Consider the following 24,603-nt stretch of genomic DNA (forward strand, 5'->3'; position numbering starts at 1 on the left):
GGACTGCCACAGTGGCAGCTGGTGTTGCGACTATCATCTCGGGAGCTTGATATGGTTTTGTATATATTTCATTATTTCTTTTTATTCTATTATTAATATTTCATTAAAGTAGTTTAGTTCCTTCTAAACTCATAAGTCTCTTTTTCCTTCCTCTGCCTCTCTCTTTGAAGAAGGGTAGAGGGGAGCATCTGTTGGTCCCATCTGGGGTCCCCCTGGTCCCCATTAGCCGATTTGGCCTAAACCACAACAGCAGGTCTCCACAGAAAAGGGAAGAGATGCCTGGAACAGAAGTTAGCACCACAGTGTTCGTATTTTCTTTTAGCATGGATAACAACAGTAGTGGCAGAGGCAATTGTGGGGATCATACTATAGCAGACCCCAAGGACCATAAGCATGTCTTCTGCTTGCTTTCTTGTCCTGGCATATTTCCACCATTGCTATTACCCCAGCTGCTGTCAATTAAGCTAGCACTGTTGCACCTGTCCATGCGCCAAACTCCATTCAGTTTTGCTCTTGTAGACTTTCCAGTCTGAAGAGTGAAAAAAGTGATATTTTTTTTCTGTCTGTCTTAACTACTGCTGCTAAATCCATATTCCTTTCCCTCTTGCTCAAACTGTATCACCCCTACCCTTGTTTCTGCTCCTTTCCTACTTCTAACATGAACTTCTGATTCCACACAGTCTCTAGTGTAAGCCAATCCCAACTCTGCTCTCATTGTTCATGCCTTTTCTATCTCACCTCTCTTATACTCTCTACACTCCATCTGACCTTTTTGTTTGTTTGTTTCTTCCATCTTTTCCATCTCCATCAGCTTCTTGCTTTTACACACACCTTTCTTACTGCACAGGCCTTCCCCCTATTTTCACATTTCATCTTGCACCTAATCTTTTCTCCTTCTTCAGGCTTCCTTAAAATACACAGTCGTACATACTCTGTCAGAGCAAGCCTGTTTCATACAAGGTGTGCCTAGTAAACCGGACTTTCTCCTGTCACTCTACCCGCAAGAGTAACCGTGACTTACCTGTCCAGAGAACTCATCACACACTGCCTTAGCCTCTTCACCATAGCAGGTGGTGGCCGCATGTTCAAACTTCCGGCAGACACGGAAGCTCACAAGGCCAGGAACGGGCTTCCCAAATGTGTATCTACCAGCAGGGAGGATTGAAAGAAAAAGCCATTAGGAATGTTAAGAGGGGTGGAGGAAAATGACTAGCTCACCCCCAGTGGAGCCAGGACTCTTCCCTAGAGCTCCCTCCAGGATACAGCAGGGTCACCACAGGCAATAAAAAGCAGAAAGAAATTTGGTAACATTTTAGGATCAAGCTTGGCAACGGGGTCAGGAGCACTGAAATCTTATAGTCCTGATTGCATCCCTGGGAACAGCACACAAGTCTGCAGAAATCATTTACCCTTATGGTGATATAGTTCCCCTCACCTTGGAGAACACGCTGCAAGTATCTACCCCACTGCCCAATTCTGATGGAACTAGTTTGTTCATGTATGTGTGCTGGGTCTTTTGGCTCATTCTGCAGCCCAATCCATGGCTCTCCCTGCAGGATGTGTGAGACATTGCTTTGCAGAATTGAGTGAGGTGGCCCAAAGGAAAGAGGGCATCTGCATCACTGATGGTTTCCTCTCAGCAATGACAAGCAGAAGCCACAGTTCAAACATCATTCCCAGGTAAACTAAACTGAAGACCTCTTCCCTAGCACTGTTGCTGGTCTGAAAATCTCTATGACTCAAAAAGAACCTTCCCAAAAAAGAGAAGAACAATGTGTTTCTACATGTTACATACAAAGTGGCCCAAGCAATAATTGTTGCCTTTTTTCTAATGGTAGATGTAGTCTGTTTGGTCCTAGAACCCCAAAATGATTAAGAAATATAATGAAGTATCATATCTCAGTCTCCCAACTGGACTTTCAGCAGCAGCTGAAGGAAAACCTGAAACCAAAAAGGACTTGAAAGAATGACACTCACAGACCACAAACTGTCACCTGCAGCTTCTCATCAAGAATGGTGATCACCTTGGGCATTTTCACTGTTACTTCGAATTTTGGCAGCACTGCAGCAAAACCAAAGGAAGACGGTCTATATGGTGGCTAATAACATAAGAATGAGACATGAAAGCTGCTCAAAGGCTATTCTTACAAATTACCTGAAACCCCTTTGCATCTAAATGGTCAGATTTTAGAGGCTTCTATCACCTGCATATCCCACTGAAATCAGTGAAACCACAGGCACTCAGCCAACCACCATGCCGGCTAAGAAGACAGGATTATTATACCAGCTATTAAATTACAGCAGCTTCTTAGATAACACATGGGCTATCTGTCCCCCAGCAGTAGGATAGAGTAAAATAGGGAGTTAAGTCGCCCACAAACATACAGATCTGGGACTGCAGCCTGGTCTCTGCATTTCCAAGCATGTAGATCCTACCAACTTGCAAAATAGGAACACCCCATTGCTTCCCCATTGACTTAGCACAGGGTGACATCGCATCCAAACCCAGCTGGATGGTGACTGTCTTGGGAGATCTAGGAGAGAGGAAAAGTCTTGCAATTGAAAGAGGTGAGATGACTTCCAGGCTCATCTTCCAGGACTCATCTCTGCTGCATGAGCCAGATCATGTCAGACCATGTAACAAAGGCTGTAGCAGGTTTGCTGGGGTGGGAAGGTATGTTGGTTGCGACCGTGCACAGGTCTGTATTGGGATACCATTTTCTAGCAAGCAGACGGAACTGGCATAGGGATGAAAGCACCAGAGAGAGGTTAAGGCACTAAGGCGTAATGTGAGCTACAGGCTTAGGTTGTGGGGGAGGACAGGCAAGATCTGAATTTACAGACAGCCCCAGCCTACACCAAAAGGTCAGGACTTTGGACCTCAGGCAGGGAAGACCCAGACTCATAGCATGACACTTAACAGGTGTGTAGCTGACTGGAGATGAGTCTATGGCTTTAAATCACCTCTGAAAGGAGGTGAGGCTCATGGACAGACTGATTCAAGCACAATTGTTCCTCCTGATGGAAGCCTTGCTGAGGTGGGCAGTCAGAAGAGCTGCACTGTGTGTTCTGGGGCTTAGGAAGTAGTGGAGACAGGTGACTTAAGTCCTTCAGTCTTCACTCCTCAGAAAGGGATGATGCTTGGGAGGGAGAGGACACGGAGATGTTTTTTCCAGCCATGCTGGACAACCTGATCAGATCTACCACCCTGTTCATTTAAGCTTTCACGCCCCATGGGACTAGCTGTTAGGAACCTGAAACTGCAGTGACAGTTACCATACTCCTCCACAGAGAAAGGATGCCGAATTGTCTTCCCAGAGGCCTTCTGTGCCACCACTGTGTAGGTTCCTTGCATAGGTTCAGAGGTGAGGTTGAAGTACAGCTGGATTAAACCCCCCTTTAACTCTGCCTTTGTCCACTGGTACAGACGGTTTTTCTTTGGGTCCTACAGATAATGAGACCGCAAGGAGATTGTGAGAACAGTGAGAGTCTGCAACGAGAACTAAAAAGCACTAACAAAAGCAGTGAGGGGAGGCCCAGCCCCGGTGTTTCAGGATGCTGCAGGGCAGGAGTGGGGGCACTGGTGGAGTTGTGTGGGGAGCCGAGGGCTGCACAATATAAGGAGCTGTAACGTGGGCCCAGAGTACATAGTTGCCACCACACAAGTTAAAGCTCTGTATATTCAAATTAATGTTATGGACCTGCTTAATAAATAAAATAGACAAGAATCATCTGGAGGCAACTGGTAGTCATGCTGCCAAGTTGAGGTGTGATAGACATGAACGTGAATTGAATATTTGTACATACCTCAATATAGACCAGAGGAAACTAGAAAGAGAAGAAAGGAAACACCATATTTAGAATACACATTTGGACAGAGAGCAAGCAACCCAGTCAAATGGCCAGGGCTATGACCACATTTCAGGGAACTAGCTGATCACCCAATGGGATAAGGAAGAAACTACCTAGTGTGGTGCAACAGAGGATTTTGAGATACACCAAGGGGGCGGGGGGGTCGGTGGTGCAATCCTTTGTCTCAGGCAGAAAAGTCAGCTGAAATTACTGTGTACACTGTGATAATGGCAGATTTGCTCACGGCTGAGGTGTTTACACCAGGACCATTCATTTGCAGTTTGTCAAACCTTTCCAAGAATGCAGAAGGCAGCGTTGCGCAGAAATTTGAAGAACAGATCCTGTTAACAAGATCTGAGGTAACCCAGGAACTGCACAACTATCTCAGTGTACTGAGGGGTCTCCCCAAAGGACACTTCTTTCCTCACTTTCCCCACATGGAAGACATAAGGCCAAATAACTAGTAAAAAGAAAGCATCATACTTACCACCTCATTCAAGGGACGGAAGTTGTTATCCAGAGAAACAATTCTGAACAGGACTGATGGAGAAAGGTAGACAGTGAGGTTCCACAGTGCAGTCACCAACCAGAAAACATCAGTTGCAAAACCGAATGGTACAACAGAGAACAGAGCCGTTCTCTTCTAAAGAAATTCCATTCACTAGAAAACTAAGTCATGCTAGGAGGTTAACCGTGTAACAAATTACATGAATAAGAGCATGTTAAGAGCATATCCATGGCAGTGTGAACATCTTACTGGTAGTGGGCTTCAGAATCTCATTAATCAGGACCAAAGTTAAATTTTAAGTTGCCTTTGTCTACTTTGCAAGGATACATTTTTGCATTTGAATTCACATGGGTCTTCTAATTTTGTTATAACTAGACTGACTTCTTAGGAAGGATGCATGCAAGCAAATTATTTCAGCACTTGGCTGCAAGTTTGTGTTGGCTCTGGGTGGATAGAGAATTCAGTGTCTCTTTTAGGACATTGGTTTCTGTCCAGGCCAAGTTTAGGAGATCAATGGCCCAGAAGAAATAAATGGCTTATAGAGTTCTCTCTGTCTTTATTGAGGAAAATCAGCTGACACTTTGAAAGCTATTTCATGACTTAGTCTGAATTTTGGCCCTGTTCTCTATAGGACAAATATCCGGTCCTTCTCTGATTTTAATGCAGACGCTTAACTGCATGGCACACAACAACAGAGCCTTCAGTGACAGAGGGAGTGTGTGCAGGTGCCCCAAGTATGTGCATGTATCTTAAGGTTCCCCAAATTGTTCCCACATGGAGCATTAAAAACATAAATCTTTTAGTATGAATTTTTGCTTCAAACGCAAATCTCCACCCCTTCCCCAGTACCTGTCTGTCCGGGCTTGTAGATTGGTTTGTCTGTCTGGACGAAGACCAAGCTCTCAGAATTCTTGACCACCACTGACTTGCGGCTCCTGAACTGCAGGGTCGCCCCCTTCACTGTCACAGTGATAAATGTGACGGGTGATGGGCTATTTGATTTTGGAAGCTGAAGAGTAAGAAGGCAACTATGTTACGGACCACCTTTAAAGGCTTCCTGAACTGAACTGGCGTTCATGAAATAAGAGATCTAATATAATCCTGATGGACCCAACAGAGAGGTGAGGGACACTATAATCAGGAACAAAAGACTGATCTTTGCTTGTCCCATTTTCCTACTCATTCCTACTGCTGTACAGCAATTGTGCAAGTATTATGCAGCAAAGGAACTCCCAGCTCTGCCACCCAATTTTAAGAATTTCTTACTGCCCCGACCAAAATTTTTCTGTCCTTTTCCTTTTGACGTTCACAGGGGCAATGGAATAATCCCCCCTCTCTTTCAGATAATGTCCCTAGTCCTTGCAGAACTTTTCCTTTTCCAAACCAGACATGCCAGATCTCTATACATCTCTCTCCAAGTGACAAAATCATTCTTTAGCCTCTATCTGACAAACCCAGACACAGATGCCAACCTGTTCAGTGTCCTGAAGGTCAGTTCTTCAGCCTTCAGGCCAAAGACATAATCTGTGCTCTGAGCTAGATGACCAACTTTCCTGGTTGCCCATGACTTGTTATAGTCCCTGGGGCTATCAATTACACTAAGCTATGGATTTCCTGCTTCACTCTCTTTTTCAGACACAGGGAACCACAGCTCTATGTTCTCATATTAATTCAGTGTACTATATCCACAAGGCAAAAAGTATTTGAGGTCCAAAAGCTCTACCCCAATTTGAAGGCATTCAAGTGGCAATATGTGGCTGTTGAAGGATGATGTGGACAGACATTTGAAGACACTGTTGACCAAACAGTCATCATCAGGATCATCAATACTAAACCCACTTCTTTCTCCTGGCCTCTCCTCCTCCTGTCCTAGATGGGGACTGGCTTTCCAGGATTCAGCATTTCCCATTCAGGTAGCATGTTAAGGAGATTTCAGCAGTGAGAGGGCACCGAGGGTGATACCTTTGGCCAAGAGGGAAGTGAATACCTACGCAGTGTTACTCTTGTCATTCCTACTCAGTGCCCTTGCAGTTTATCCCTGGCACAAGGGATGAGCCCACGAGGATGAGATACTCACAGAGAAAGGGATGCAGGTGAACACGTCCTTCTCCGACACCACGTCATCAATCAAGCTCCTGTTTTCCCCTTGATACTCGAGTGTGGTGCTCAGTGTCACAGACTCATTCAGGTGGGTCAGCTGAACACAGACTTTCTCAGAAGAATCAGTGTGTATCAGAAAGGGCAGTAGCACCATGTACTGCCTTAGGAAGAGAGGAGAAGGACAGGTCAGAGGGGCAGGAACAGGTAATGGGGGCCATACAGAAACAGCAAATAAACCAATCTGATTACTACAGCCTTCACTGTACAGAGAGAGAAATGCATTTTCTAGGAGTGTAACAAGACTTCCAGCATGTCTGTAACAGCAGGGGAAAGTAGACATGCCGCTCTCAAAAGTAAGATACCACAGGAAATCCTCAATGCAAACACCTGGAAAGGATATGTTTTTCCAGGTTCTGGCACAACGGCAGCACTGCCTCCTGGGACAATGAATAACGCCAGTGGGGAAATGTCAATTGTCACCTTTGCTAGACACTCAGTAGGATTCAGGAGCCACACAAGTGCTGGTACTTGGTGAATAAACGCCACTGACTACACGCTGCAAACCATCCCTAGCACTACTCTGGTTCCTCACAGAGACCCAGAACTGCCACAGCGTGGTGCCAGATCTCAGGCAAAAGCACTGGAGCAAATTTCAGTTTTCCAGGGAAGCACACCCCTCTGTCTCAGCCTGAGCTGGGGGTCCCTGCCCGGCCCCATGCAGCCTCCCTCTCTCCCAGTGGAGCAACGTTCTGGTGGTGTCCCAGTGCCCAGTACGGCATCTGGTCAGCAAATCTGACCTGCCTAATGGCCACAGTGCTCCCTTTTGGGACTGGCTTCTGACAGGCACCCCCAGAGCAGCAAGCACCTGGGAGAAGAGCCCTCAACATCTCAGCAATAAGGCAGCGCGTTGCCTTTAGTGGTAGGGGAGGCTCTGACACCTTTATGTCCATCAGTTGGTCTGCAGGGAGAAAGCTCTGTCCCCTCAGGTCCCGGCCCTGCCGTTCGCTTGCCCTGCGTTTGGTGAAAGCACTGCAGCAGAGCCTTGCGTCGCTGGGGAGGAAAAGACATCACCAAAAAGCCAAAGGAAAAAGTCTCTGGGATGTCAAGACCCCTCATACACTGCTGCTGTTGCTGCTTCTGCCATATACGTACACACATGCACACAACCGCACTCCCTTCACATACAAACAGGGCAAAAGGGGGTGAAGAAGGGATGCAGCACAATACACCCTCACAGACCTGAACAGTCACAGCCTTAAAGTGCCACATAACCCTGAGGGAGAAGGGAATTTTCATTCCATTGGCTGAGCTGAAAAATATGAATTAAAAAATAAACCCATTTCTGATCACGCCAGATCTGTTATTTGTTCCTTTTTTTCTCATTATCAATCAAAAAACCACTCCCGTCTCCTGGGCATTTCAACCTGGGAGTAGGGTAGTCAACCCACAATGAAACTCTTCATTGCCTTTTAAAAAAGTCTGTCTCTTAAGAAAAACTGAATGTGTAAACAGTTATTAAAAGTTGCCTTTCAAAAGAACCATTTTTGTGCAGAAAAATGTGTTGAGACGCTGTCAGTTCTCTGAAGCTGCAGGAGATATTCTCATAGACCTTCCCCTCTTTTTTCTTTCTTTTCCCCCTGAAGTTTTACTGATATCGCGGTTTCACAGACTGTTTTGGGTCCCCCTGAAGCACTAGGGTTGCTGTTTGTAGAAGACACTGTACCCAGCCCTGGTGTCTTTATTCTTGGATAAAAGAAAGTAGGCAGAAGATAAGGGACAAAGCAAGAGACATGGGAATACAACCCAGGTCTCCTGCCTGCCCAGAGACCCCCATACGTAGCTTACGGCTCTGTGGCGGGCGAGGTGTCTCCAGGAAGGAAGAAGAGGAGGAGGACGAAGATGTTTGGTTTGATGAGCAGCCCGTCCTTCCCCATGGTGCAGAGCAGGACGTGATGAGTCAAGCAGACACCCAGCCTGGTCCGGTGCTGCTTGTGCTCGTGCTCTGCTCTCCGAGCCAACCCCTTTATACTCTCCCCTGCAAACAGTCCAGGGGCTGGAGGAGATAAGGGCTAGGGGCCAGGGCCCCTCCGGAAACGGGGAGAGGCGGTCCAGAGGAGCTGGAATCAGCAGCTCTAAATCTGGGCAGAAGGCCAGGTGCTGGCAAGGAGAGGGAGGGGAGGGTGCCCAGCAGGCTGGATGGAGCTGTCTCTGTTTTGGGGCAGGGGAGCAGGCAACACAGGAGGAAAGGTGGTAGCTAAAGAAAAGAAGGGCTGACAGCAGAGGACAAGGGGAAGGCCTCTGTTTCTGGCAGGACTCCCTCTCTGGACATGGCCACAGTGCTGGTCACAGAGGAGCGGGAGCAGTTTGATTTCCTTCACACTGGGAGCTGAGCTGGGTTTTGGTAAACAAGAGTGGGTGTGCCTAACCACCACTTACCAAGGCAGGATCTGAAAACAAGGAATGCAAACTCTGAAAACCTTCCCCCTCCACGCACCCTCCTCTCTCATGCTGTCCATTCCTGGTCCCACCAGGGCTAATGCCGGGAAAAGGGGCCAGAGAATGCCTGGACAATCAAGTCGTCTAAGATAATCTGACCTTCACCCCCACAGAAACAGGGACAGTGACATGATGGCAAGCTGCCAAAAGTTCAACCAATTAACAGTGTGTAACACATTAACCAGTTCCCCAGAGCAGCAGTTGCCCTCACACAGCAGAAGAGATGTGGCCTGGGTCTTGCTTCTCCTCTACTGGTTCTTGTTCCACATCAAGTTATTGGAACATCTCAAATTATTGCTGTTTGATGGTTTCATTAGGTGAAAATCTACATAATGCACTGTGATGGGCGATGTTGTATCACAGAGGGCAATTTCTTTTTGACCATTGTCTTTAGTGTAGTTACCTTGGTCTGCAGCAGGAGGATCAATAGCTCTGGTAATGATTACCCTTGCAAGTGGCAGTAGAACATCTGTCTTTCATATAGTCCTAACCCAGACTCCAAAGAATGGAGATCTGTGTTGGAGGATGCAAAGCAAAATCTTTGGATTAAAAAAGGTGTGGGATAAAATGATTATCTGTCTGTCCTTCCCTCTCTTACTATCATCATCATCAGTTTAGTCGGCTCAGGAACTTTGGAGTTAAGAAATCCAAGAGCAACAAGATAACAAACTTTCATTACAGACCTCATTCTGCCCTGAAGTGACCTGCATGGGAAAGGAGCGCGCGTCCAATTTCCTTGGGGATGCACAAAAGAAACACAGCCCAGGCTTGTGTCCTGCCTTCTCCATCTGACGCCTAAAGGTTGCTCTGCCTGCCCAAAAGAAATGTAACCCAGGAAGATCTGCCTCACCCACAGAGAAGAGGATTTGTGGTCAAAGCCTTTTTGAAGATGACACTTGACATTGGTTCGAACAGGTTGGGAGCCGGACTGATTGAACACAAACCTTAGAGAAAAGAGGTGCAGAACTGCACACAGCAGAGGAAGCTAGGGCTGCCCTTTTGGCCAATAGCCAAACAGCTCACACCGCTCACAAGCCAGCTCCCAATCATTAGGACCTTGGTCAAAAATGTGCTGTGCAGCAACAACTGAAGAGAAATGTTTTCATTCAGTTGAGGGGGGCAAGATTTTAAAGGCTTGAGTATCCCAGTAGGTACCAATGAACATGCGCAGGTACTGAACTGACTCTTTAAATCTGCCCTTAAGCTGCTTGGCCTCCATCCCATTCCCAATAGCAACTCAGGCCCCAGCAGCCTAATTTCAAGGGTCTCTGCATGGGCCATGTGAGTCAGCTTGTAGGTGGTGACACAGACAAGGCAGTGGCAATGCATTTTCCCTCTCTCTCCAGCCATTTCCATCTGCTGTGAGTGCAACCGAGAAGGCTAGATCTTAAGTGGTTAACTCTAAGCTCCTCAAGAAAACTTCTGCAAAGTGTTGGCCTATCTATGAGAAGAATGTGGTTTAGTATTAGTTCCTGGATTTCTCTCAGTGAATCTGGAGTTCTGTCACTTGGCATAGCTGAAAGAGACACATGGCCCAGTTGTGCAAAACCAGCATTAAGTATCCTGTCTCCAAACCAAGAATCCTGCTGCATTCATGGATGGCATCACAGAAGCGCTGCTTGGAAGGGAGCTCTGGAAGTTATCTAGTACGTCCTTTCACTTAAAGCAGGACTACTGCCAATGCCATCAGCCATGACTTTGTCAAGTCAAATCTGGAAAACTTCCAAGTATGGAGAACCTGCCATTTCTCTGGTGACCTGTTCCAGTATTGCATTAAACTCTGGTGAAGATGTCTTTCCCCATCCCATGTTCAATCTGAACTCCTCAGGCTGCGACTATATGTTATGTTATATCTTCTGCCCCTACCAGGAAAGGCCATGTTCCAACATCCTTGTAACTGCCTTTCAAGTATTTGTAGGCAGCTGTTTAATCACTCCAACCACCTCTTGATCAGACTAAACAAGCCCAGCTCCCTCTGTCACTCCCTGTGGGTCATATTCTCCATACTCTGACTGGTTTGGTAGTCTCCATTGGACCCTCTCCAGTTTCGCCACATTCCTCTTGAACTCGGGGTCAGCAGACCAGACACAGTCCAAGTGCAGCCTCAGAAATGACATGGCGAAGAAGGACTGTAGCTTACCTCGATCTGCTAGCCATGCTCCTCCAGCATTCCTTCATCGCTGCTTACAGAGTTCATCCAAGAAGAACTTACTTCCAAAAAAATTAGTATATATCAATCAGTTATATCAACATGCTGTAGGCAGAAGATGAAAAGCTCTGCCAAAGATATTTGTTCAAGTGCTTTTCATGGCAATGAATATACTTGCTTCAAATCTCTTTAGTACTGCGAAAATTCGAACTGGAGAAGAGCCATGTGCATCATTGAAAGCAAAATCCGCAGCTGAAAATCCCTTCCCTTCCCTTCAAAGAATGGTCACCTTTGGAGGCAACCTAATATATTGATTTATTTTACATTCCCTGAGCATCTCTTTGGGATGAGATTGAGAGGCCACGTTAAGGGCTGATCAGTAAAATAGTCTAGCATGCACTGCACTGTGAAATCCTAGGGGAGGCAAAGCTGTTGCGCTATTCACAAGGTAAACTAGGCAAGCTCAGAGACATGCTCACCTCACACACACCACAATAGCATGAGAAGCTGTTTCTTCACTGGGGTTCTCTGGTAAAGTTACTGCTACGTTCCCTTCTGTACATGCTGCCGCCATTTTGACAAAGCAGGCAAAGTCTCCAGCATCATTTCATAGGGCCTGGCAACTCTCTAGGAGCCAGGGACAGCATCTTCTTTTGATAGCTGAACGGATTCTGGTACAGGCAAAACGACTCACCCAAAGTAACCCAGACAGTCTGAGATGAAGACTCAAAGTTTTTATTTCCTAATGCACAACTTAAAATACTGCAGTTTTCTCGCAGTTTCCCCAGGTCCGACTGTTGCGGGCATGGTTATTGAAAAGCAGACCTACCCTTGCTGGGAACATTCCCACCTTAAGTCCCTCAGCTCAGTGAACTCTATATGAGGCTCAGCAGACATCCACTTAGCTGGGTATGCTAGGGTCAGTAGTTTTGTCTTCATCTGCCCTGATTCCTTCATGGGTCACATCCTCTATGAACGTGAAGCCTCACATACCGGGGATATGCAATGAAGGCATTCAGTCAATGGCAGTGTGAGGAATCTGCTGTTGCCTTGCAACTGGATTGCTCAAAACTGCACTAGGCTGCTTCTTTCAACCAGGTGATGCAAGGACAATCTCAACTATTTGAAAAGAAAATTGCTGGGGGGAAACAGCAATTTTCTTTTTGGAAACAAGATCTTGTTTCTGTTTTCTCTGTGGTTTCACAGTTGTTTGTAGTGCTTATTTACATGTGGCACAGCAGCATCAATCCCAATAACAATCACTTCCAACTTCTTTGTAATCCTCCTCATGAACCCCTGATCTAGCATTTTCAGACAAAACCTCCAGTGCTTGAGTCAGTTAGTTTCTCCCTAGCCTTTCCCCGCCATGCACCATCCTGCCTAGTTCTTTACTTTCATTATCTCTTAATTTCTGTCTCTCCTCCACACTTGCCTCCTCAACCTCATCTCCCCAGACCTGTCCTTCTTACTCACCCACCTCCCCCTACCTAAAGTGCCTTCCTTCTTTAGCAGATCTCTCAAAGAATCACAGAATGGTTGAGTTTGGAAGGGACCTCTCGAGGTCATCTGGTCAAACCCTTCTGCTCAAGCAGGGCCACCTACAACCAGTTGCCCAGGACCATGTCCAGATGGCTTTTGAATATCTCCAAGGATAGAGACGTCCACAAGCTCTCTGGGCAACCTGCTCCAGTGCTCAGTCACCCTCACAGTAAAAATGTCTTTCCTGATGTTCAGAGAGAACTCATGTGTTTCAGTTTGTGCCCATTGCCTCTTGTCCTGTCACTGGGCACCACTGAGCCCAGAACAGAGCCAGGCTCTGTCCTTTTTGTACCCTCCCTTCAGCTCCATTATGTATATTAATACATATTATATATACATTAATAAGATCTCCCCTCAGCCTTCTCTTCTCTAAAATAAATCATCCCAGCTGTCTTAGTCTCTGCTCATAGGAGAGATGCTTCAGTCCTTTCATCATCTTTGTGGCCCTTCTTTGGACTCTCTCCAGTAAGTCCATGTCTCTTCTGCACTGAGGAGCCCAGAACTGCACACAATATTTCAGGTGTGGCCTCCCCTGTGCTGAGTAGAGGGGAAGGATCACCTCCCTCAACCTACTGGCACTACTCTGTCTGATGCAGCCCAATACCATTCATCTGGTACGCAGTGAGGGCACATTGCTGGCTCATGTGGAACTTGGTGTTCACCAGGATCCCCAGGTGCTTTTTCTGCAAAGCTTCTGTCCAGCTGGGTCACCCCCAGCATGTACTGGTGCATGGGGCTCTTCCTCCCCACCTGCAGGACTTTGACCTTCTCCTTGTTGAACTTCACAAGGTTCCTGTCAGCCCATTTCTCCCAGAACAAACACACGCCTCAGAACATCTACCACCAACTTGCTGCTTGCCAAGGCTTGCAACTTGCTATTTGGGAAATCCCCACGGAAACACTCCTGTGCACCGTGTCATACACGCATAGTGAGGTGGATGTTCAGAGCAGGCCACAGCTGCTGTGTGGTTCAGAGACCATTCCTATAGGCCCAGCAGCGTACGCCCACTGCTATGCACCGATGTGCTGGACATGTGTACAGTCAAACTCTCAGACCGTAGCGGCAGACACTTTGCATCAGAACGGCCCACCATCAGACAGTCCTGTCAGTGTTACTGCTCTGACTACATCGGACTATAAACTGCAATTCCAGACCAAGGATAAATTGATAATAGTAAATTGGAACATAATATAAATATATTAGGATAAATTGGATAAACTGGAAAATAATAAAATTTCTCTTCCTTTGTTGGAACAAAATGTCTGGGTGGAAAAAAGAGTTTTCCAGGTGTGTGTAAATGCAACCTACTGTCCCATCCTTAATGTTCACTGTGGCTTTATGCTGTTCACACTCTTAGCCTGTCTCGGCTCTATTTGAACTGAAATCTATTTGAACTTGTAGTAAGGACTTCTCCACCACTTCCTCTCTCTGCAGTATGAAACTGCAGAGGTGGAGAAGGAAACATGTTCTTGGTTGATTCAATAATAACACACAATCCACTGTACACCTTTGACTCCAGAAGTCCAACCTCTTGACTAGTTTGGTTGATGTTGGCCTATAAAATATGGTGTGCAGCTGGTTCCTTCCAAGAGAGAGAAGTAATGACATGGGTACACACTTTTGATCCAGTGCAGTACTGGAGGTTTATTTTCACTGTGAGATTTACAGAAGCCGTAGTCTCATTTCACCCTCTTCTCTCCCACTCGTAGCACTGGGATGCAAAAAGAGAGGCTGCCACTGGGAGAAGCCTGTTTCTATGTTTCTGGCAGTAAACAGCAGGCTTCGTTTTCCTGGTCCTGCTGGCACCAGACAATGGAGATGCAGGGAATGGAAATGACATCTGATGCTCAGGAATGGAGGGAAATGGCCAGCTCACGCTCAGAGATTTGAAGACCCAGCATCTGTTGTGACAAAACTTTTGTGGGGAATGATCTATCACTGAGGATAACCCACCCTTATGGCCAACAACCCTGTCCCTTTGTGAGGGTGTGGAAAGGGCAAGTCCTTGGTCTTGTGCAGAGCTTTGGTTTGCAGGACAACGATCCACTTGTACCACTGATGAGATGGTTATGAGATGAAAATCTCATAAATGGTAAATGGTATTTATCTAAGAGATTTCTCACAGATCCACGGAGCAGAAAATTCACAGCTGGAGGCCAGAAACTGACCTTTCATCAGGACAGCACAGTGTTGCACAGGACTGTTAGAGGGGATCCTGCAAGAGACACAGAATAAAAGTGAGACTGAGAGAAAATGCTGAGATTGTCTCCTGGAGGCAAGAAAGAAAGAACATCTGATTTTGAAGGGTGGAGCCCAGAGGAAGTGAAAGAACCCAACCTCCGCAGGCAGCTGTTAGAAAAGAAAATGTACACCAAAGAACTATCGACCTGTCAGATTAAACATCTAAGTAATTTTGCCCTAAGTTTGCATCGAAGTAATTGAGGAACCCAAATCAGAACCACGCACAGACACAATGCCCTGCAGCAACAGTGATATCCACCGGCATGGGAACAACAGTGCTGAGAGTTCCATGGAAAGATGATTGCCTCTAAGGACGTTGTAAGAACAGAAAGCTGGATTTAAGACAGTAACTAAGCCAAGTGCTTAGAGTGCTGACCTACTGACAGTGAGATCTTGAGCACGTTTACTTGCTGGAGAAGCGTTAGAGACCAACTCATTGGATTAACTGCCATAAAAAGGAAAGGGCCAGGCAAAGGCACTGGACCAAATCATGTTTTCCCTCATGAAGAATGCTGCACTTTGTCCAAGTAATGATTCAGTCAAAATTAAGGTTCTGACTTGGGTTGGCACCAGCAAAGCAGCAATGGCTTATGTCCTCACACTCAGTGACACCAGCACTTGGCAGAGTGCGTGCAAGGTGGCTAAACCCAGTAAAGCCAAGATGGACCATATGCTTCTCTGACTGAGCAACTGTGTGGGCAGTGCTGGTGAATAATCCTTGGTCTGCACAGCTGGAAGGAAGTAGAGAGTGAGATACTAACGTTAGCCCGTCTTTTCACTGGTAGATGCCTTTGCAAGGTGCAGAGCAGCAAAAAGTAGGCTTTTTTGAGTTCAGTGCCATACACGTGATAGCAAGAAGAAAATCTGCCCAGGAAGAAAGCTGCTGAGATCTGGTGCAGGAACTCTGCGTGTTGTGGAACACCAGGCAACCTGAATTAGCGCTGTTGTTTTTAAAACAGAATTAAACTCACTTGGTGCCATTGAATATAGAGCCATCTTCCCAAATCCAGCTCGAGTTCGTGCTGTTCCTCAGTCCAATCCAGAAACATTCTGCTTGAATACTCTTGAACAGGTCCTAGAAATGGTGATGAATTACAAAGTGACTAATGAAAACAGAGGTAAGGGTAAGTAACGAGAACAGGGAGCAAGATACATCCCCTCGCCTGACTGTTCCTTAAGTGGCTGATAATACTGCTTCTCCACACCTTCTAATCAGGAAGATCAGCCCTGAAGATCATGCCTGGAATAACGACTATGTGTGTGTACACTCACCAGGAAGTAAGCCTGCTTTCAAGGGTCCTGGGCAGATTCTTCAAAGGACATTTCTCAGGGAAATATATGCGAACCAACTGCACCCCGGCCTCCTGAAGTTTCCTAAGCAAAGCTTTATGTAGGTACGGATGCTATGAGGATGAATATTAATGCTCTACCATACAGCTAGCTAGCAAGCTAATAATACAAAGTATTAACAATTAAAGGTAAAATCAGGGCAGGGCAGGAAGTGTGGGCACTGACAGATCTGTGTAAAGAGCCCAGGACCAAAGCACAATAAATTTTGTACAAACTTCCCTCCTACGTGTTTTCAATGCTCATTTCCTTTTGCCTAACCTTTAACTCCTGTTTACTCTTAAAAGGTGAAGCCTGCAACAGAAAGTCAGCCCTGAAGTAAATCCCCCCCAAAAAAGACAAGAGAGGGGTGTTTGTAATGAAACCCAACAAAAGCAACATTTCAGTGGTACGGCTGGGCCCCATCCTTATCTCCTGCTGCCATAAACAAAGCTTCAGAGCAGTGTCTTCACACAGAGGCATTAACAAAGCTGGCTTGGTAAAGTGGTGGGAATAGGAGTAGCTTGAGGAACACTTGAGTGTTGCTGGTGGTTTGGAGGTGATCATGCTCCCCTGGTAGGCAAAGGGTGGTCGAACCATCACAGCCTTTGCAGCACAGGGCACGTATAACTGGATAGCTGGGAAAGTCTTGCTTATGTGGGGAAGTCTGAGCAGGGATAATGGGTGACACTCTAGTAGCAGAGACAGTAGTAAGAAAGGAGCCGGACTAGGGAGGCTTTCTTCATGCAGAGAAATGGGTAATCTGGGGAAGATGAGTATTTCCCAAGGCATCAGGATTTGCCTAAGGAAGTGTGACAGCCTGGTAGACACTCCCAGTCGAGCAGAGACCCGGCTTTGTAAGCCCCCACAGAACATCATACAATGCAACTTCTGTCCAGGGACTGGAAGCTGTCCACGTTCATTGGACCTCAGCTAATAAGCCCTGGCTTGTGCAAAACCAGATCAAGTCCTTCTGCTCTAATTAGGCAGACGTGCCTCACCTCCCTAGTGATCAGCTCTACCCATTCCCTTAGTGGTCATATATATGTGCCCCTGCCCCCAGTGAGCACCCGCCAGAAAATGAGCAGTGGAACAGAGGGTTCCTGATTTCACCAGCACAACTAAGGATTTTCGGCAGAGAGGGGAAGTAAGTATTGAAAACAGACTGAAAAAAGAAATGTCTGTGCATGAACACAGGGAGTGGCAAGGGTCACTGAGCAGGAGGAGCTGGAGCAGTTGCAGGGAGGAGAGTCATCGCTTTTGCAAAGGAAGCATTTCTGGAGAGTGGGGACATATTGGTTTGTAGGCAATGAATACAGAGAATGCACAGTGCCACAGACTTTTCCTGGGATCATTCATATCAGCTTTGCTGGGGCTTTGTTCATATCATTCATATCAGCTTTGTTGAGGGGAGGTGGAGAGGGGCAGTGGAGAAGGCTGTCTCCTAACATCCTTCACAGGATGAATCTGAGTAGCTGACAGGGACCCTCACCTCTCCTTTCTCCCCTTTGTTTCCTTGCCTGCTGGGAACTTCTAAGGTGTATACTGAAACTGGGAGTGCACTATAATGTCGCAGTCATAAATCCTTCCTCTCCTCAAGTATTGCCAGAGTGACAGCACTGCTTGGATATCAGTCACTGAGGTATCTGCAAGGAAATGGAAGATCCTCAAAGAATAAGAAACCCATTACCATTTCACTGGTATCGCTGACCACCAAGAGATGAGCTTCCTGTTCCCGGCAGGATTCCTGGCTGGAATGCCAGTCCTTCTTCTCTTTGGAGAAGGAGTAGCAGCTCCCTCTGTAGGCCACCCACTGCTCAGGGCAGCGAGGTTGGGAGTCACCTGTAAAGGAATCAAAACACCAGCTTTTCTCTACTGTTAACCAACAGAAAGACACTTGTCAGCAAGGACCTGCTGAAAAGCAACTCTTCCAGAGAGTTGCAATGCAGAAAACACAATTCAGAATAAGCATCTAAAAATAACCATGCATCAACACTGAAGTTCAGATCCTCTGTGCAATTTCCAAATCTTTGTACAAGTATCATGTGCACGCTGATGCTGGTGACACACACACACACACGCACACCACTTTCCTCTGAACTACGCAGATACCTGAGAATCAAAATTGGCCATCTGAAAGCAGATGATATTTTGGGTGTGCAAAAAGTAAGAGGAAAAACTATGTCATTCTGTGTGTATGGTGTCTCACATGTCCAGTAAACGGATTTTAAGCAGCAAACAGTAGGCTCTCCCACATGGTCTTCCACCTTCTGCATACATGCAAAAGTTCATAGACCTTATATATTTGTTCTGTGGTTTACTACTATCATTACAGCAGACAAGTCTGCAAAAACCTTTCAATATGTTTCACTGCGTTTTGCCACAGGATCTGAAATGGATTGCCTGGGGTCTGCACAAGGAATATATTCTTCAAAATATTCTGGATAGGCAGTGAGTACTTAAGGCTAGTAGAAATCTAGAACAGCTTCTGGTTTAACCCTATATAAAGGAGTTTAGGATCTGAGCTCCTGTGCTCAGATGAGTCTCCAGTCCTTTGCTGTTGGATGCTCACCCTCAGCACCCCCTTGTGTACTTACTAATCTTCCAAATCAAAACAATCGCTAGGATGATGCTCAGTATCCCAAAGCCTATAGCCAAGCCTGGCACAACTGCTGGCCACAGACAGGGAGCTGTGAAAGAGAAAAGAAACCATAGTGAACAGGAGTCACATGAAAACTGATGGTCATTTTAGGCAGTTTGCTTGTGTCCTGGGCATTTCCATAAGAAACTGAACTATTTAGAGCAGAGTGTGTCTGGCCACACTCTGTACATCACTGCCATCACTGTTCAGCCTCCCCAGGGTCTCCCCACACCCCTGCCCACCGGTCCAGGGCCCCATTTCAGCTCAGCCCAGTGCCATCAGTCCCTGTCTGAGCTTCCCAGGAGGTGTACCTGTCTCCAGGTCAGCCACAGCTCTGGCCCTGCTTGGCCACAGAGCAGGCTGGTGCAGCCAGTGGCTGACCCCAGGAGAGGAAGCACCTGCCCCAAGTCAGCCAGAGCCTCCCAGGCACCATGTGGCACCCTGTGCTGGCAGAAGCCTCCCAGCAAACCCGTCCCTGCCTCAGCATTGAAGCTTGGGGTGGAAACACAGACCTGCACTGCCACAGCCACCATGTTCCAGCTTAAATGCAAAAAGGAACCCAAAAGCCTTTCCCCCACCTCTCTCGGCAACAGTGACAAGTTTAACCTCAGCATCCTGTTCACAGGTTTAGACACACTATCATGTTACATCTTCCCAGGACACTCCCAAGTCAGTTCTGTGCTCTCATCTGCCTCTCCCATGGATGGCAGTCTCTCCTGTGGATGGGAGCCTTGAAGACCTCCACACTTTCACCACTACCATCTGCTATTTACTTGCTACCAGGGGCAGAGGGTGACTCTTTGGGGCAGCCTCCACCGTAGCCAAGCACAGCTTCCTTTCAAAGGGTGTGGGAGGACTGCCATGTAGAGATCTGCTCATGCACAGCGCAACGTGTTAATCTCCAGGCTAGACCTTGCTTTCCTATCGTCATCTCCTGGGGCTGAGAGGCATTCACTTTCCATAAGATGTTTGAAATCTCAGCACTAAAATCTCCTCTCTCCCCAACTGAGGAGAGGATGGCACTTACTGCCATGGATGAGCTCTGGGGGTATTTGGTTTGCTTGTTTTATTAATCTCAGTACGGCAGCTGCATAGACAATAGGACTTTCTAAGAAGCACTAAATGTGCAGCTAATGTTTACTGATGTTGAGGAACCCAGGATTTCCCCTGTGCTTCTCCTGTAAGCCCATGTACCACATCCTGCTCTTGTAGTGCTCCAGTCTTCTACCCAAATCCAGTGGCAAAGTCCATGAAGGACCTCATGAAATCTGAGGTGACTCTCTCTCAGTCGTGTCACAAGACCCAAAGAAACACATCTGTACTCCCTAAAAAGGCTAGGAGTCTAAGGAGTAAGATGGAGGGAGGGGAAGGCTAGCTTTAACCAAAGATGCTACCACAGCCAGTACGTCAAAAAATTTGGTAGAAGAAGGGCTGTGAGTAGGATGTTATAGCAATAGGATACAAAATACACAGGGAAGTAAAGTAAACTCAAGTAAAAAAGCCAAGAAAAGCTCAAGTAAAATTACAGTCAAATTAGGTTTAATAACTAACTGCCATTAAGAGGTAACAGTAACAGCCACCCCACAGACCAGGCAAATACTACTAAATACCTCGGGCTGGAATTATATACCAGACAAGGATGGTGACAGCACTCATGAACTGGCAAAAAGAACCAGAGCAACCATGAGGGAAGCACAGTAACAACAACAGGCATCAATTAATTGCATTAAATAAAGCAAATGCCATGTCAGGACATGATGCTGAGACTGAATGCCTAGACATCATCAATAGGCACCTTGTGGAGCAGCGAGCCAGGAAACAGAAAGCGAAGCAGCTCGTGACTGCCCTGAGCTGTGCTCAGGCCACCCAGCTCACCATGGCTCCATCCAGCAGCTTCTCTGCCACAGTGAACACAAATGTACTGAGATTCAACAAAGCCAAAACCCAACAAAAACAACAAGAACAAAAAAAGGCATTGTGGTATAATAATTTCAAAAATGGGAAACTACAGGAAAATCAGGAAGTTTGTCAGGGAGAAATTAAAAGGGATGGATAAAAGAATAAAATATTTGTAAACAGGAGGGGACACTTTTATTAGAATCTCTCGGTGGAGGCTGAAAACAAAGGCACATCATACATCAAGAATATTGTGGGAGGGATGAAAAAAGACAGCACTAAAACAGAAAGGGAAGGGACTTCACTTAAAAAACAGGAATGCATCCTTTAAGCATTGGAAGCTTTATCCAAATACAGAAAGTAGACAAGATCAATAAATTAATAAAAATTAATTTATTTTTATTTTAGAATGGTTTGCAGGCTCACTGGTTTCAAGACAAGTTTCTGGTTTACAGCAATATATTTAGACCTGCGGTTTTAGCTGAAAGAAGTTTCTCAGGTAACGAGGGAGAGCATGAGAGAGCTTCATTGTAAGCATTGTTCTTCTGGTAGAAAGATCTTTACTAAGGTAAAGGTTTTGTCATATTTCCTGAAGATTCCAGGATCTAGCTGCCCCACTTGTAGTTAAAAAATATCAATATTTATTTTTTTAATTGTTATTAAAGAACAAAAACTCATCACTTTTCAGTTACAAAATACAGAAAGACTTTTCAAGTTACCACCTACTCCTAAGCTTCACGAAAGAGGACAATGACAGAACTGAAGGACTTTAACTGGGTGGCTGTTGTCTGTCTGCTCTCTGTTCCTCTTGTAAGGTCACTTTGGGTTTTGCTGTCAGATTAAGCTTTAAGAGAATGGAGCCGCCCGAGGTTAAGGGTAGGGTGGAGCTTCTTTGCAGATTACAACTGAAAACCAAGTAAAAGGGGATACATTTCTGAGAAACTGGGGATTTGCACTTCTGTTTTCCTTCTCTTGCCTTTCAAAGGAGCTATCTCCTGCATCCTCCAGATCACTGTTCCTTATTTTAGGGAAAACTACTTCCAGGACAAGGTGACTGGGATGACAGTCAGTGAAACAGTTAATCCTTTAATGTCAACACGGGGCATCCAAGCTGGTGCCTCCTGGCAAAGAGCAATTCACCCTCTATTGTTTCAAACCAATTGCTGAAAAAAGGAACTGACTCTACTCAGTATTAAAACAAAATCCCAGGGCACCTCCAAAGCCAGAGCAGTGGGAGGTTTCACTTCAGTTCTTAAAATTGAAAAAGTATGCTGTTAGATAATTTTGGGAAGAAAAATGAGAATGAAGGGGGCAAGTCATATTGAAGGGCTCAAGGTGAATTTGAGCCTCACTTGAACTGCAGTGATCAGCCCAGGGAAGTGGAATAAAAATTTTCATAAATTGGGATTTTTACCCCTTGCAAAAGGGAATCTATGCAGTTCCCCCTTTTTAAAACAGGTTCAAAGGTTTGTGTGCTATCTTCAGCCCCTGAAGTACACGTGAAGCTCTTGTAAATGAGGAAGGGAGAAGTACCTGAGATGAGTTTGAAACAGAGGAGGGAAATCTGAATGGAGTATCCAGAAATATTTCCATGTAGTTGTCTGAGGAACTGTGGAAGAGTCTCCCCAAGGGAAGGGGGAAGTGGAGTGGTTGATATTTAATATAAATGTCCAATGTTACAACTTTCTAGTATAAAAACCACGCAGTTAGGTCTCTCGGTGCTCTGGAGAAATGACTGTGATGCACTGCATTCATCTGCAAGCAACGCGACCCAATATTTTTAGGTTTGGGAGTACAGATTCAGTCCAAAAACTGAAAGCTGTTAGCATTTTATAATTCAATTCTTCTAGGACAATCTGAAGAATGTCATTGCACTGTCCCAAATAGCTCCCCTCAGCTCCTGCCTACGTCAGTATGGGAGCAGCATGACTACCTCGGGTCAGGGAGGAGGATTTGAGAAACAAGGATCCTGTCCTTGGCTATGGCACAGACCTCACTGTTACTACAAGCGTGCCATGCAGGCTAACACTGTCTTAAGTGATGGCTGGACTGACATTTTGGTAGCTGGGCATACCTAAGGCTCTCCAGAAGCCAGAGAGAAGACAGCTAGGGCAACTCTTCATTTTTGAGCAGTCTGTGAGAGCCAAAAAAAGTTGTTTTGACCAGAGGACTGATCTATACACCTGTGATATGCCTGTGATACTGCGTCACAGGGAGAACTTAGTAGCAAAGGTGTGCATTTGACAACAGAGATGAAATACCTGAGAACACATCCCTCAAAAGTGATGAAGGCAGGGACAGGGTTGAAAATAAGGATCTTCTAAAGAAAGGTACTTAAACTATGCTCCTTAGAGACTGCTTGCACGCAGAAGAGAGCTGGGAAATAATCAAAAAATATGCACAGAAAGTGTGTTCAAAGATCAGCTTCCTTATTTTGGGCCCTCTGACTTTAGCTCAAAAAGATGAGGGTACCTAAAGGAATTTGGAGAAGAGAAACATTAAAAAGAAAACTGCAAACACCTCAAGAGAGCGTCGGGTAATCCCCACCTCCAGCAGGGTGGGAGTGAACACAAATGGCAGGGAATGAAGGGATATCCCTGTGTTTTCTGATGCAACAGTAAACATAGTTTCTGATGAAAACACATGCAAAAGCAAGACTGCCTTCCAAGCAGATGGAGTGTGATTACCAGATAGGAACTTGGGGGTTTCTGTGCTGGGTTTGCTTCCATAGTGCAGCGAGTGACCAGGCAGCAGTAACAACCACAAATATATATAGTTATTCTGATCAGGGCACAGAAATCTTGTATTGCAGAGCAACAGCCTCCTTTGCTGTAACAGCTCTGAAAAAAACTAACATCAACCATTAATGTTGCTGCCAATGCAACATAACTCATCTAAAGCACATGGGCATTCAAAGGAAAAGCAATCAGCTCATGGGAAGGAGACACTTATAAAGAATGGTCATGAATGCAAAATCTCCCTCTTCTACGATGGTATTTCTCAACTAAGCAGCCAGAGAAATTGCTCAGTGTGACATCTGAAAGGCCTGAACAGGGGGAATGCAGCAGAAATAAGGGAAGAGAACATTTAAGGAAATCTTCCTGATAGTAAAATGCCGTGCAGAACTGTCTCAAGGAAAAGCTGAAAATTTGCTCACTAGGAGGTACGTAAAACTAGAACTGAGAAAACACAGGAAAAAATGTATCACAAAAGAATCCTGCAGAGCCTCACAGGAGACAGACTGGATGATCTCATATGCCTCCTCTGTCTCTGATCTCTGATTAGCATACGCCTCTGATTTATCTGTACTCGCATCTCATCTGCCCTTCAAAGAACTATTGCTGACAATCTCTTATTGCTGACAAGCAGACAACTTTAAAACTGCAAACCTCTTTCGGAGAAAAGGATGCCTGAGTTGAATGCCCAGGAGTAGACACCGAAAGGGGTTTGACGGAGAGAGGGAGGGAAACAATGCTGGGGCTCTGACCCATCGGCTATTATCACAGTAAAATACTCACGGTAATTTTAGAACCAAAGCAACAGCACCGTGAGCTGGTACTCAAAGTCAGTGGCCAGCTCAGAGTGTTTTTGTTAGACCTTGCTTTCGCGCAAAAGAAAATCTTTTGTTGACCTACCTCATCCAGCTTCCTTACCTCTCCTTTCCTTTCCAGCTTTGGCCCTCGGCGGCGGGGTCTGAGAGAATTTTACAGAAGTATAAATTATTTCCTCGTTCGCTTCGGCTGCAGAAGTTTCTGATCTGCTTCCTTCCATGCCAAAGCATGAGTGTGTATGACAAGATGTTTCGATCAGGCTGTTGAGTGACAGGGCTGTGAAACAGGAAACCTGAGGCTACA

At 45.9% G+C, this 24,603-nt stretch overlaps 2 protein-coding genes across 2 annotated transcripts in view; both read right to left on the bottom strand.

Moving 5' to 3' along the window:
• The window catches only part of A2M (alpha-2-macroglobulin), a gene marked incomplete at its 5' end in the record, with an annotated part of 31,606 nt that extends 23,212 nt beyond the window's left edge, over positions 1-8,394 (bottom strand). The window contains 8 exons of the mRNA XM_082498805.1: positions 1,022-1,145; positions 1,978-2,062; positions 3,277-3,445; positions 3,808-3,828; positions 4,340-4,392; positions 5,210-5,369; positions 6,438-6,621; positions 8,306-8,394. Of these exons, the coding sequence (XP_082354931.1) occupies positions 1,022-1,145; positions 1,978-2,062; positions 3,277-3,445; positions 3,808-3,828; positions 4,340-4,392; positions 5,210-5,369; positions 6,438-6,621; positions 8,306-8,394 (885 nt within the window). The remainder of the gene's footprint in view (positions 1-1,021; positions 1,146-1,977; positions 2,063-3,276; positions 3,446-3,807; positions 3,829-4,339; positions 4,393-5,209; positions 5,370-6,437; positions 6,622-8,305) is intronic.
• Positions 8,395-14,748: 6,354 nt separating this feature from the next.
• On the bottom strand, positions 14,749-24,520 carry LOC309686238 (killer cell lectin-like receptor subfamily G member 1; the record flags this gene model as incomplete). Its single annotated transcript, XM_082498807.1, has 5 exons — positions 14,749-14,860; positions 15,858-15,961; positions 17,903-18,054; positions 18,810-18,902; positions 24,403-24,520. 5 exons carry the CDS (start codon positions 24,518-24,520, stop codon positions 14,749-14,751), a joined length of 579 nt encoding a protein of 192 aa, XP_082354933.1.
• Positions 24,521-24,603: the final 83 nt, after the last annotated feature.

Source organism: Vanellus vanellus (genome assembly GCF_965231255.1).
Source record: "Vanellus vanellus genome assembly, chromosome: 1".
Classification (NCBI taxonomy): Eukaryota; Metazoa; Chordata; class Aves; order Charadriiformes; family Charadriidae; genus Vanellus; species Vanellus vanellus.